The following is a 12130-nucleotide window of genomic DNA, read 5'->3' as shown; positions in this document are numbered from 1 at the left end:
GTGGCAGAGTAGAAGGTTGGTGTCAGACGCTCCGTTGTCATGGTGAAGGTTCGGTGGGGGGGGGGGGGGGGCGCGGGAATGCATCAGGCCAATGTCGGGTCTCCATAAATACAGTAAGACAAGCGTGTGTGTGTGTGTCTGTGTCCCAGGAGACAGAAAAACAGGGTCTGGTTTGTGTCCTTACAAAACCTACATGTGACAATATGTGTCACAGTGTGTGTGTGTGTGTGTGTGTGTGTGTGTGTGTGTGTGTGCGTGTGTGTGCGTGTGCGTGCGTGCACAGCTGCAGCTCTGGCTCAGATCTGCTGGGTTGACGTCAAAGCCCAGAGGGGACGAGGACGAGGACTCTGCTGCTGATGTTGCTGAGCAGAAGCTGCAGAGCTCAGGCGTTTGGTTCTCACCGCTGAAACCTGGTGGACAAAGAGCAAAACTACAGCTCCCACAAAAAAAACAACACAGCTGCACATTCACAAAAGAGAAAAAAGACTTTAAAGCAACACCATGTGCCCTTTGCTGAGCTACAGCGCCCCCTGCAGCCACACGTGGAGATTCATTCTGTTGGGCTGCGTGTCCTGCTGAATATTGGAGATAAACTCTGGTTTTTAATAACTTCTGAGTCTTTTTACTTTATGTTCACTTGTGCCATTAGAGCATGTAACACAAACTTCAAATCCTTGTAGTGTCTTTGGCAGAATACAACACAAACTGTGTTGTTGCTCTGCTCACGCTGACATTTAATTCCCCTTGAGCTTGAGGTTGCTGTGCAAACACAGAACATGGCCCACAGTCCCTGGTTTAATCTGGGTTCTTGAATCACACATCCAGCCGAGGGAAACTCTCTCTGGCTGCACCAAATTAAGAAATAAGTTAATATTGCAGCACCAGTAGAAACCGATAAAGGTAAATATTGTGATATTTAATGAGTGTAAATTGAAAATGCACCAGGATCCACCAGGAGCTTTGGCTCTATGATGGAGCTTTAATATGATTTCTATGGATTGAGCCTGTGACCTTTTATAATCCAGACATGAGCCAATCACCAAACCTGCTCCTCTCTTCACTTCCTCCTCCGTGACGACGCTCCACTTCAACATCCACAGCTGATCTTTATCTGAGAGCCTCTGATGCTGGTAATTCATTCTCAGGGTGAATGGATCTGAAGCTGCGACGTGAAGAGCATCATTCAAAACCTCCCACTGTCCGACTTCCTCCAGATCATCACCACCTGTTGGTCTGAAGAGGTTCTCTGCTGCTTATCAGGACCCGACCTGCCTGTGTGGGACTAATTCTATAAACTAACCTATATATGCTGTGTCAGGGTATCAGAAACAAAACGTTTCACTATAAACAAACTAATATAACAGCTTGGAAATGAATCAGATGGTGACATGTTTACTTGACAGAATAAAAGTTACTCCCCCTGTCGTTGCAGGACGCTGAACTGGTGGCGAGGATTCTCCTGGACCAGGGCCAGGTAAGACGGAGTCCACCAGATGTTCGGACAGATTGTCACTGGTCTTATGATGATAACAGGTTTTCACTGTACTTCACTGTAGACGCTCTCTTGTTCTCTGCAGGAGCACAGTGTGGAGACCCCTCATGGCGTTCTGCACGTCACCCTCCACGGAACACGAACCACCCGCAGGCCGGCGATCCTCACCTTCCACGACGTGGGCCTGGACAGTGAGTCACGCTCTCTGTTTCTCAGCTCCGTTCTGATTCTTCTAACCTGTCCCTCGTTCGTGACTTGTCCCTTTTTTCGTTTGTCTCCGGCAGGTAAGAGCTGCTTCTCTCACCTGTTCAAGTTCGAGGAGATGCAGGAGATCGTGAAGAACTTCACCCTGATTCATATTGATGCTCCGGGACAGGAGGAGGGGGCTGCTGGCTACCCCGCCGGGTACGACACTTAAACCGTTTTCAGACTTGACCTGTGGGTCAAATCCAGAGAATTGTCTCCAGAGCTTCTCCAGAGTTTGTGTTTCACAGCTGAACAACTCAGCAGCAGGTTTTCTGCACAGACTCGTTCACAGCATCAGATCCTCCTCCTGGTTCAGGTGAGAGGGGGGGGCAGCCGGGTGCAGCAGACAGAGACAGGAAGTGACGCGTTACCTCTGCTGCAGAGGTCATGTGATCATGTTTACATCACGTGACACCGTCGTCAGCTCTGATCACCACAAACTCTCTTCACATCTTCGTCTGTGTCTTCATCGTGTGTGTCAGCACTTTGTGGTTTACATGTTTGCGTCTGTCGCACGTTAGAAGCTTCATCAACCCCCTCCACTTGCTCACAGTGTGTGTCTGTCTGTGTGTGTCTGTGTGTCTGTGTGTGTGTGCGTGCGTGCCCTCAGCGTCCTGCAGTAACCCGTCTTCTTTTTTTAAAGTAATCTTCTCAGAAATGGAAACAATCTTCTGTGCGAGGCTTAAAGCTAATCTCTTCCAGAAATACTTCAAGTTCCCATCGCTCCATCTTCCTCTAAGACGCTCTCGTCCGAGGTTTAAAGAAAATCCGTCCTTTTCTCTTTCTGTCGCACTTTTCTTCTTCCTCCTGAACTTCTCCTCCTCGTGAGCATCGTCGGCCACCCTCATCTTCTTCACTGGAGACTGAAGATCGTTCACTTTTTGACCTCATTTCAAATCCCTGTAGATAAAGATGAACGACGAAGCTCCACTTCCTTTCACCTCCTGTGCTTTATCTGAAAGAGGCCACATCTGAAAATCATCTTTTTTTCATCATGTATTATGATTCTTGTCCAAATAGTGAGACTGATAATAAAAAAAATTGACGTTAACATGTGAGCTTTTGTGTTTTTAATGTTTTCTGCTGAAGATACCAGTACCCCCCCATGGACACCATCGCAGAGATGATTCCTGCCGTCCTCCAGTTCTTCAAGTGAGTTCACGCTAACTTTGTTTTGACTTTACAACAAGCAGAGTTTCATTTGATGCAGACGCACAGAAGATGAAGGCTCGTACAGTAAATTATTATATAATAATGTTATATATATATAGTATATAATATAACACAAACCCTGGCACATACTAAAGTGATTTTCTGTAGTTATGCACCAAAGATTTGTTGGTAAATCTGCCTCTGATGATACAAAACTCATTAAAGCTAATTTTTACGATCTTGCTTTTAATTGGTCTCTAACTTGTCTCGTAGTTTTTAAGATTTTATTGTTCTAAGATACTTTATTGTCTTAATGTGATAATAAAATCCTGGTGCATCAACTCAACCGAAGAGATTTTATTATAAAAAGTTCTACTTTAAGTTAATGAGTCTGTGTCGCCCTCTGTCAGCTTCCGTACTGTGATCGGAGTGGGGGTGGGAGCAGGAGCCTACATCCTGTCCAAGTTCACAGTGAGTGTCATTATTATTATTGATCAGGTAATAATCTGATCAATAAGCTAACAGTTACTCACTAATTACAGTAACTGGACTCAGACCGTTTCCTGTAACAACACTAACAACATGGATTATGTAGCTAATGAGAACAAAGTGAAATGTAATGATTATAATATTAATAAGGTTCCCGTGTTTCTTCTGTCGTCAGCTGGCGAACCCGGACTCGGTGGAGGGTCTGGTTCTGATCAACATCGACACCAACGCTCGTGGATGGATCGACTGGGCCGCTCAGAAGGTGCGTCTGCTTTCCTTCCTTCTTTTTAGTCTTTCTCAAGTTAGTTTGTTCTTTCTTTCTTTTCTTTACTTCCTTTGTGTGTTTGCTCTTCCTTTGCTCTCTCCCTCTCCTCCCTTCCTCCTCCCTTCCTCCTCCCAGCTTCCTCTCATAAACACAAACATGTGTTATTATTATAATCCAGTTTGTCCTAATGTGAGTTTTCCATCACTTTAACGATGTTATGTGTCCTCGTGTCTCCTCATGCGTCTTAATGTGTCCTCATGTGTGCTCATGTATTATTGATCATGTCATTGGTTAACGTATTAAATGATAAACAGTCTTATTGGTTTTCCTCTCCAGCTCAGCTCTGTGACGTCCTCGCTCACCGAGCAGATCCTGTCCCACCTTTTCAGTCAGGTACAAGACAACATGTCCATCACGTGATTAAATCATTCATGTCTAAAATTAGCGTGTGTCAGTTGCACGGAGGAAGAAAAACACTGGGGTCGGTTGCGTAACTTCTTTGTGTCGTCCCTCTGACGTCCTGCAGGAGGAGCTGTCGTCAAACACCGATCTGGTGCAGTCTCACCGAGAGCGAATCTCCAAAGCTTCTAATCTGGTGAACATCGAACTGCTGTGGAAGACGTACAACAGGTGAACAATATATTTAAATATATATAATAAAATATCCTCCTTCAACTTTTATTTAAACTTTACGCACCAACCAGGAGGAGCACTCTTACTTTCATTTGTATTTCTATTCATAATCTTCTCTTTCCCTTCTCATCCAGTCGCAGAGACTTGAACATCGACCGCAGCAGCACCTTCAAGTAAAGACCCTCCTAACTTTAATCTTTACGCATCATATTATCTATTGATTTATAAAAGTTAATTCTCTAAATGCCACTCTTCTAATTTCTCCTCCTGTTGACCTCAGGTGTCCAGTGATGTTGGTGGTGGGGGATCAGGCTCCGTACGAGGACGCCGCTGTGAGTTCCAGCTGATTTCTTCACCTCTGAAATATCTTATCTTCTTTATTTAATGTTCTTATATTTTATATTTTATGTCAAACATCAAGAAACGGCTCCACTTCCTCCCGCTATCCAGAAATTAACCTTAATATCCTTCAAAACAAAATGTCGTCCATCTTTTTAAACCGGGTATAACCAAGGGATTTCTTGTCTTTCCGTCTGTGACCACCAGGTGGAGTGCAACAGCAAACTGGACCCAACGACGACCTCGTTCCTAAAGGTGACGAACTCTCGTGTGTTTCTATTCATCGTCCGTTTCGTCTCTTTCTCTGTTCTCCTGCTTTGTTTTCTCATCCTCTCGTTCTCACGTCTTCTCTCCGAACACAGATGGCCGACGCCGGTGGTCTCCCGCAGTTGACCCAGGTGACATCACTTCCTCTTATTCAGAACGTGGAAATTAATTTAATTTCAAAGTGTTACCGGTTGCCGCCACATGGGGTCGCTGATCCCTCTGTTACCTGTTGTACTGACAGAATGTAAAACACTGTCTCTTGTGTTGCAGCCGGCGAAACTGACTGAGGCGTTCAAGTACTTTATCCAGGGCATGGGCTACAGTAGGTTCAATATCATATATATATTATATCATATAAGTATATATGGTACAGTGCTACATAAAGTAATAGTTGCTAAGTTGTTTCTTCTTATTGGATTTTATTAAGATTCACGCTCTAATAGTTTCTTCTTAAATCGACTTCATGGTTGTGTCTGTCTCTCTCTCTCTCTCTCTCTCCCTCTCTCCCTCTCTCTCTCTGTCTCTCTCTCTCTCTGTCTGTCTGTCTCCCCCCCCCCCCCCTCTCTCTCTCTCTCTCTCTCTCTCTCTCTCTCCCTCTCTCTCTCTGTCTCTCTCTCTCTCTGTCTGTCTGTCTCCCCCCCCCCCCCCCCCCCCCTCTCTCTCTCTCTCTCTCTCTCTCTCTCTCCCTCTGTCTCTCTCTCTCTCTCTCTCTCCCTCTGTCCCCCCCCCCCCCCCTCTCTCTCTCTCTCTCTCCCTCTCTGTCTCTCTCTCTCTCTGTCTGTCTGTCTCTCCCCCCCCCCCCCCCCCCCTCTCTCTCTCTCTCTCTCTCTCTCTCTCTCTCCACAGTGGCTTCGTCTTGCATGACCCGCCTCTCTCGCTCCCGCACCACCTCCCTCTCCTCCTCCTACTCCATGGATGGGTCGCGCTCTCGCTCCCGCACCCTGTCGCAGGGCTCGCAGGGCGGCCAGATGCCGCCGAGCCCCTCCCAGACGATGGAGGTGTCCTGCTGAAGACATAGTTAGAGAGAGAGTGAGTGAGTGAGAAAGAGAAAGAGAAGAGGGTGATGGTGGAAGGAAGGGAAAGACAAAGCATTACAATAACACAGGAACAAGACGAATGGGTTTCTTATTTGTCAGTAAACGACTCCCATCATTCCCCAGAAGAGCAGAATGGGAGCAGAGGGAGGGAGGAAGAGGGGGGGAAGAAGACCACACAGACGTCCAGTCCTTCTCCTCACATCCCCCCCTTCCAGCTGAAAACAAAATGGATCGGGTGGTTCTACGATAAAAATATAAGACGTGCAGGGAGATTAGAACCAAAGGGGGGAGGTGCACTGCTCTCTGCCTCCCTCTGCTGGAGCCTGTCGGCCGTTAGAGCCCTTTAATTAAAACGAGGAGCGTCGTCTGTAGCGACCACAAATCCTTCGGGTTCACTAATAGTAATAATTCTGTTGTTGATGCTAATGATCATATTGTCAATGATGATGAAGCTGATGATGACGATGTTATAGGAAAAAAATAACACATTTCTCTTTATTACGCAATGAATTTTAAAATAACATAAAAAAAGATACTATAGAAGAGATACTTATAACAACAATGTGTGTCTACTACTTTTTAAGCTAGTTTTTATTGTGTTATTTTTATTTCTTTGAATTTTATTTTCTTATTTGTAACGTGTGTCCGCGAGGGGCCCGAAGCTGCTGATTGGTTACGTGGTAACAGCCAATGAGAGTCATTAGAGTGACTACTTCCTGCTTGACGCTGCCGGGTTGTTCATGTCTTCTATTTGCCCCGTGCGTGAGTGACTTGTTCTGTTTTCACTTTCGATCGGAGGATGGAAGTTTTTATTTTCCGGAAGTTGCTGAGTGGTTAATATTTTTCTTTTATATTCTGCTTACGAGCTGCGTGGGTTTGTGTGAGAGTGTGTGTTGTGTTGATGGATGAACGTGTCGGCAGGTCAGCGTAGGTGAGACTCAGGGTGTTTGTGCGCTAAAGCTAGCTAGCACCCTATCGTTAACACTAGTCGCACACTAAAAAGTGCTTCCAACGTCGCTGGCCGGTCTTGAACTGCGCGTCCAAATATCTGCACTCGTGTTCTACCCACCAGGGGGCGTGACATCACTAAGTAGCGAGCGGGTCGGATATTGCATTGCAGTACCAGACGTGGCCAGATGGGATCACTGTGTTGGTCAACTGGGTTGTAACTTCTTAGCCTTGCCCGTGCATGGATACCTCCGAACAAACCCAGCTAGCCTACTTGAGTTCATGTGCGATGTGAGAGGAACGTACGTTATGTCCGGCAAAAATAGGCTTCATTCAACCAGTAGGGTCGGGAGAGATGTGTGTGTGTGTGTGTGTGTTTGTGTAAGAAAGTAAATGTGAGGTGTGTGGAAGTGTGTGTTTGTGTGTGTGTGTGTGTTTTCTGTAAGCACAGTTCACGAAGAGGAGAAAAGGTCTTTTAGAGAATAGAGACGATCCATTGGGATTTTTTGGGGCCGAAGCCAAAATTTCCCAGCATCAATATCTTATCTCTGATACACACTAAAAATAAAATTGTCAGTAACTAAATGTCGTCATCAAGCACCAATGATCGTGAACCGATCTGGAAAAAGCAAACGCACTGCCAAACGGAAAAATCCCCAAAACACTGAGATTATTCTAGCAGCAGAAAATGCTGTGAGACAAAAATCAATTCCATGATCCTTCTACGTTGATGATGATTCCACACAAAGCTTCGCACTGCCCTGTGACGTGTAGCCGTCACACCGACCTGTTTCCAATCACGAGAATCCTCGGAGCGAATGTGCTTTTGTTTTTTACTTCTGTGCACGATGTCTTTGTTCCATTTTCTTGTGAAGAAGCAGAATCATTGTTATGAGTCCGTTGTTTTGTTGTTTTTAATTAAAAACGTGTCTGATGAAGCAGAGCCATGATCTTGATGAAGTCGTTGGAGGGTCTCAGATTTGTGCTCGGGACGTATTGACGATGACGATTTGCACCGACCACGTGGTAACGATCGTTTTTCCGATGTGGTGTCCAAACCGAGCCGCCTCCGTGTTCTCGGCCCCGTCCAGAGGGATGAGATGTAGAATGTAAATGCCCCCCCCCACACTGACAGGAGAACTCCAACAATAGGGCACGGAAACTTTTACCAAACAAGTGACAACGGGTGGAGCAGAGATATGAAATTGCCAAATAAAGGAGCGGTGCTTCTTTTGCCGAGTGGAGCAGGGCTGTGTGATTGTAAATGCTCGTCCATTTTGTCTTTGTTCATCTCTTAATTTTGACTTTGATCACAGTTTTCTTTCCCCACGTCTACGTGTTGGAATTCATTTCTCTGTGAAGTGTTAGTTTACCGTCCCGATGTGCTCACAAGTTAGTGTGTGATAGTTCTTGTGTAACTTTTTTAGCATTAGCACTGATAAGGGAGAATAATATAAGTAAAAGTAAAAAATAATGTAAAGAGAATACAATCACATTTAATTGTGTGGCTAATTTTTCTGTGTAACACAATAAACATCCTGAAAAAGTCAAACTTAAATATTAATAAAAGCTGAAGAGAAATATCCTGTGTCCTGTTTTGATTTTTCTCAAGGGGTCGATATAAAGAAATAATTATTAACGTCTTGAATCTGATGTAAAGAAGGAAACATCTGTAGTTCACTTTTAAACAATCCTAAAAGGTTTGTATATATTCAGCAACATTTTTGTACTTTATGAGGCAGACGTTATTCATTTCTTGCTCCATGATTACAGTAACAGTACAACATACAATAAAGAATATGAATTACCACCATTACCCACTGTCCTGATAGCAGCTACTGGTCTGTAACTGGGCCACGTTGAATATATCAGTTCAAAATTTGAATTAGACATTTGCATTAAAGTTCATATTTTGCTGAGTGGATCCAGTTACAGGTTCAGTTTCTATTTAACTTCTGACAATAGATCCTCTGACCTGAATCTCACTGAACCTTTAGGATCTGTTAGTAAACACATAGGTGAAGTGGGCGTGGTCTAACTACAGAAACATGACCGAGCTGCTTTACATTTATCTCTTTGTTTAAAGTTTATTATGCACCTGATGTATGTGCGCGCGCGTGTGCGTGTGAACCACTCCGCCCGGTCGAGCTGGGTGAGGACAACCGGTCTGGTCACATTATATAAATGAGGACGTGAAGGAAGCCACCTGTGTCAAGCACACGCAGTTTGCAGAGACCGGAAACGAATTTTGTTTTCAAAACAATGGTGAAAATGTAGAAATTTAAAAAAGTACATTTGAAGGATGATGATGTAAAATGTGACTGAACACAGAGTTTAAAAAGATGCTAAATAAAAGTGATGTGTGATTATAATGTGTATTTTTAAAGTCATTAAGCATAATGAAGTGTTATATTATTAACAATAATAATAATTAAAAATAATAATAAAACAGAAAAAATCATCACTGCTAAGATTGATATTAAATTATCCAGTTTGTCAAAAAGGAACCAAATAGAAAAGTAAAAATCATACTGAGAGAGAGAGAGAGACAGAGAGACAGATAGAGAGACAGACACAGACAGAGAGACAGACAGAGAGAGAGAGACAGAGAGAGAGAGAGACAGAGAGAGAGACAGATAGAGAGAGACAGAGAGAGAGACAGAGAGAGAGAGAGACAGACAGACAGACAGACAGAGACAGAGAGAGAGAGAGAGAGAGAGAGATAGAGAGACAGACAGACAGAGACAGAGAGACAGAGAGAGAGAGAGAGAGATAGAGACAGAGAGATAAAGAGAGAGACAGACAGAGACAGAGAGACAGACAGACAGAGACAGAGAGACAGACAGACAGAGACAGAGAGACAGACAGACAGACAGAGAGATAGAGAGAGAGAGACAGACAGATAGAGACAGAGAGATAAAGAGAGAGACAGACAGAGAGAGAGACAGACAGAGAGAGAGACAGAGAGACAGACAGATACTTCTCTGGTTGAGACAGTTAAGATCTTGAGCTGATCCTGAAGCCACAGTCGCTGCTGAGCTTTTATTTTGAAAAGCCGCCGGTGTGCCCCAGCTGAGTCGAACCCGCAGATGATGATTTGACGGAGTCGAAGACAAACTGATGGGAAACAAACGTCCTGATTCAGCGGGTTAATCTCCTCCGAGGACTGAAACCCATGAATCTTTGATTTGATATCACGAACCATGAGGGGAGACGCTGCGGTGAGTTGGACTGTGGGACTCGAACCCTCGTGGCAGAGGAAGCTGTGATTTCACCTGTTGTCCCTGTTTGAAATGTGAAAGTTGTCTCGTGTGGTGTTTCCTCCTGTTTGTTCCTCTCGTGTCTCACACACATGCTTCTCAGGAGAACGTCGCAGCTGAGACAGAAGGAGCATCTGCGGAAACACAACCTGTGAGTAACTGTTGGGAGGTGAACTCATGTTGGGAGGTGAACTCATGTTGGGAGATGAACTCATGTTGGGAGGTGGACTCATGTTGGGAGATGAACTCATGTTGGGAGGTGGACTCATGTTGGGAGGTGAACTCATGTTGGGAGATGAACTCATGTTGGGAGGTGAACTCATGTTGGGAGGTGAACTCATGTTGGGAGATGAACTCATGTTGGGAGATGGACTCATGTTGGGAGGTGAACTCATGTTGGGAGGTGGACTCATGTTGGGAGGTGGACTCATGTTGGGAGATGAACTCATGTTGGGAGGTGGACTCATGTTGGGAGGTGGACTCATGTTGGGAGATGGACTCATGTTGGGAGATGAACTCATGTTGGGAGGTGGACTCATGTTGGGAGGTGGACTCATGTTGGGAGGTGAACTCATGTTGGGAGATGAACTCATGTTGGGAGATGAACTCATGTTGGGAGGTGGACTCATGTTGGGAGATGGACTCATGTTGGGAGGTGAACTCATGTTGGGAGGTGAACTCATGTTGGGAGGTGAACTCATGTTGGGAGATGGACTCATGTTGGGAGATGAACTCATGTTGGGAGGTGGACTCATGTTGGGAGGTGAACTCATGTTGGGAGATGGACTCATGTTGGGAGATGGACTCATGTTGGGAGGTGGACTCATGTTGGGAGGTGAACTCATGTTGGGAGGTGGACTCATGTTGGGAGGTGAACTCATGTTGGGAGATGGACTCATGTTGGGAGATGGACTCATGTTGGGAGGTGAACTCATGTTGGGAGGTGGTCATTTCATATTTTCAGTACTAATGCAGATATTTGTTTTCTTTACCAAAAATCAGATTTTCATTAGTTTGTGACCTAAATTGAAGACGTATGGTCAATATACTAATCTGTAATTTTTTTATTTTGTTATTTAGTCTAAATAACAGATGTCTTACCTGCACAGTGGGATTTGAACTATATTGATTTATGAACTTGATGATGATAAAGAGTTTGTTTTCTTTGCAGAGAGTCGTGACGTTACGACAGATGCTGAAAAAAGCTTCTCAGAACTCGTTCCCTCAGCAGTACACGGTGAGCGGCTTCACACACAACACAAAGTGTCTCCACCACCCCCCCTGACCCCCCGCTGAGCCTGCAGTGTGTCCTCGTCTTCTCCAGTCGGGAGATGAAAGTGGACTAAATAGTGACAGTTGAATTCTCTCTCTCTCCTCAGACTCTTGTTTCACCGCCCTCGGATTCCAGTGGGTCGTCTGTGAACGAGCCTCAGAAGGTGGGAACTGAAACCAGCAGCTTTCAGCTCGGTGCAGTGTGAGGAACTGTGTGTGTGTGTGTGTGTGTGTGTGTGTGTGTGTGTGTTATTCTAAGACACTCCCAGTTGTGTTGTGTTTGTTTGAGCCGAGAGGCGACAGCAGGACTCAGTTCTACAGTTGAGTCGTGAGCGTTGTCAGATTTTAGTTCACGTTTCTGTTTCATAAACATGTTTTTGTGTTGTTGACGCAGGACGATGAGCCGGCTGATGTCTCAGCTGCTGCTTCAGATGGGACGGACGATAACCACCGGCACCAACACTCGGGACAGGTGAGGTTCAGCGTGAAAGACACGCGGTTCTGCTCCAAAACCATTGACACCAGTTAAACGCGTGAACTGGGTCGTTGTTAAGTCGCAGCTTAAGGTTCAAACAGCCGTGTTTTATCAACTCAAATCCTCCTCTTCCTCACAACGGCTTGAAGAGGGAGGAGAATCGTCATCTTCCTCCCGCAGCACAAGTTAAACCTGCAGCCGCTCGCGTTTCTTTCTCTGATCAACAAAACAATCACGCGATTCAGGAAGTGCCGT

General features: G+C 45.1%; 2 protein-coding genes across 4 annotated transcripts in view; one reads left to right on the top strand and one right to left on the bottom strand.

Annotated features, from left to right (window-relative positions):
• Nucleotides 1-12130, top strand: part of ndrg2 (NDRG family member 2) — a 32815-nt gene that overhangs the window by 11983 nt on the left and 8702 nt on the right. Inside the window, exons 3-17 of one of the 3 annotated variants that reach the window (XR_004616925.1) lie at nucleotides 1433-1474; nucleotides 1578-1683; nucleotides 1777-1897; nucleotides 2828-2890; nucleotides 3301-3361; nucleotides 3555-3641; nucleotides 3981-4037; nucleotides 4171-4274; nucleotides 4412-4450; nucleotides 4558-4609; nucleotides 4824-4871; nucleotides 4979-5014; nucleotides 5154-5205; nucleotides 5730-6101; nucleotides 10126-10133. Coding sequence is in view for 1 of the 3 variants with exons in the window: in XM_034615008.1 (XP_034470899.1) it covers nucleotides 1433-1474; nucleotides 1578-1683; nucleotides 1777-1897; nucleotides 2828-2890; nucleotides 3301-3361; nucleotides 3555-3641; nucleotides 3981-4037; nucleotides 4171-4274; nucleotides 4412-4450; nucleotides 4558-4609; nucleotides 4824-4871; nucleotides 4979-5014; nucleotides 5154-5205; nucleotides 5730-5893 (1032 nt within the window). In the remaining 2 variants the exon portion in view is untranslated. Of the gene's footprint in view, nucleotides 1-1432; nucleotides 1475-1577; nucleotides 1684-1776; nucleotides 1898-2827; nucleotides 2891-3300; nucleotides 3362-3554; nucleotides 3642-3980; nucleotides 4038-4170; nucleotides 4275-4411; nucleotides 4451-4557; nucleotides 4610-4823; nucleotides 4872-4978; nucleotides 5015-5153; nucleotides 5206-5729; nucleotides 6914-10125; nucleotides 10134-12130 lie in introns of those variants that run through there. The other 2 variants (XR_004616924.1, XM_034615008.1) reach the window with 2 other exon arrangements.
• LOC117752191 (pollen-specific leucine-rich repeat extensin-like protein 3) lies at nucleotides 10140-11063 on the bottom strand. Its single transcript, XM_034569385.1, has one exon. The coding sequence runs from the start codon at nucleotides 11061-11063 to the stop codon at nucleotides 10140-10142; it is 924 nt and encodes a 307-aa protein (XP_034425276.1).

Source organism: Hippoglossus hippoglossus, chromosome 18 (genome assembly GCF_009819705.1).
Source record: "Hippoglossus hippoglossus isolate fHipHip1 chromosome 18, fHipHip1.pri, whole genome shotgun sequence".
Classification (NCBI taxonomy): domain Eukaryota; kingdom Metazoa; phylum Chordata; class Actinopteri; order Pleuronectiformes; family Pleuronectidae; genus Hippoglossus; species Hippoglossus hippoglossus.
Note: the sequence above shows the minus strand (reverse complement) of the source record. Positions and strands in the feature narration are given on the sequence as shown.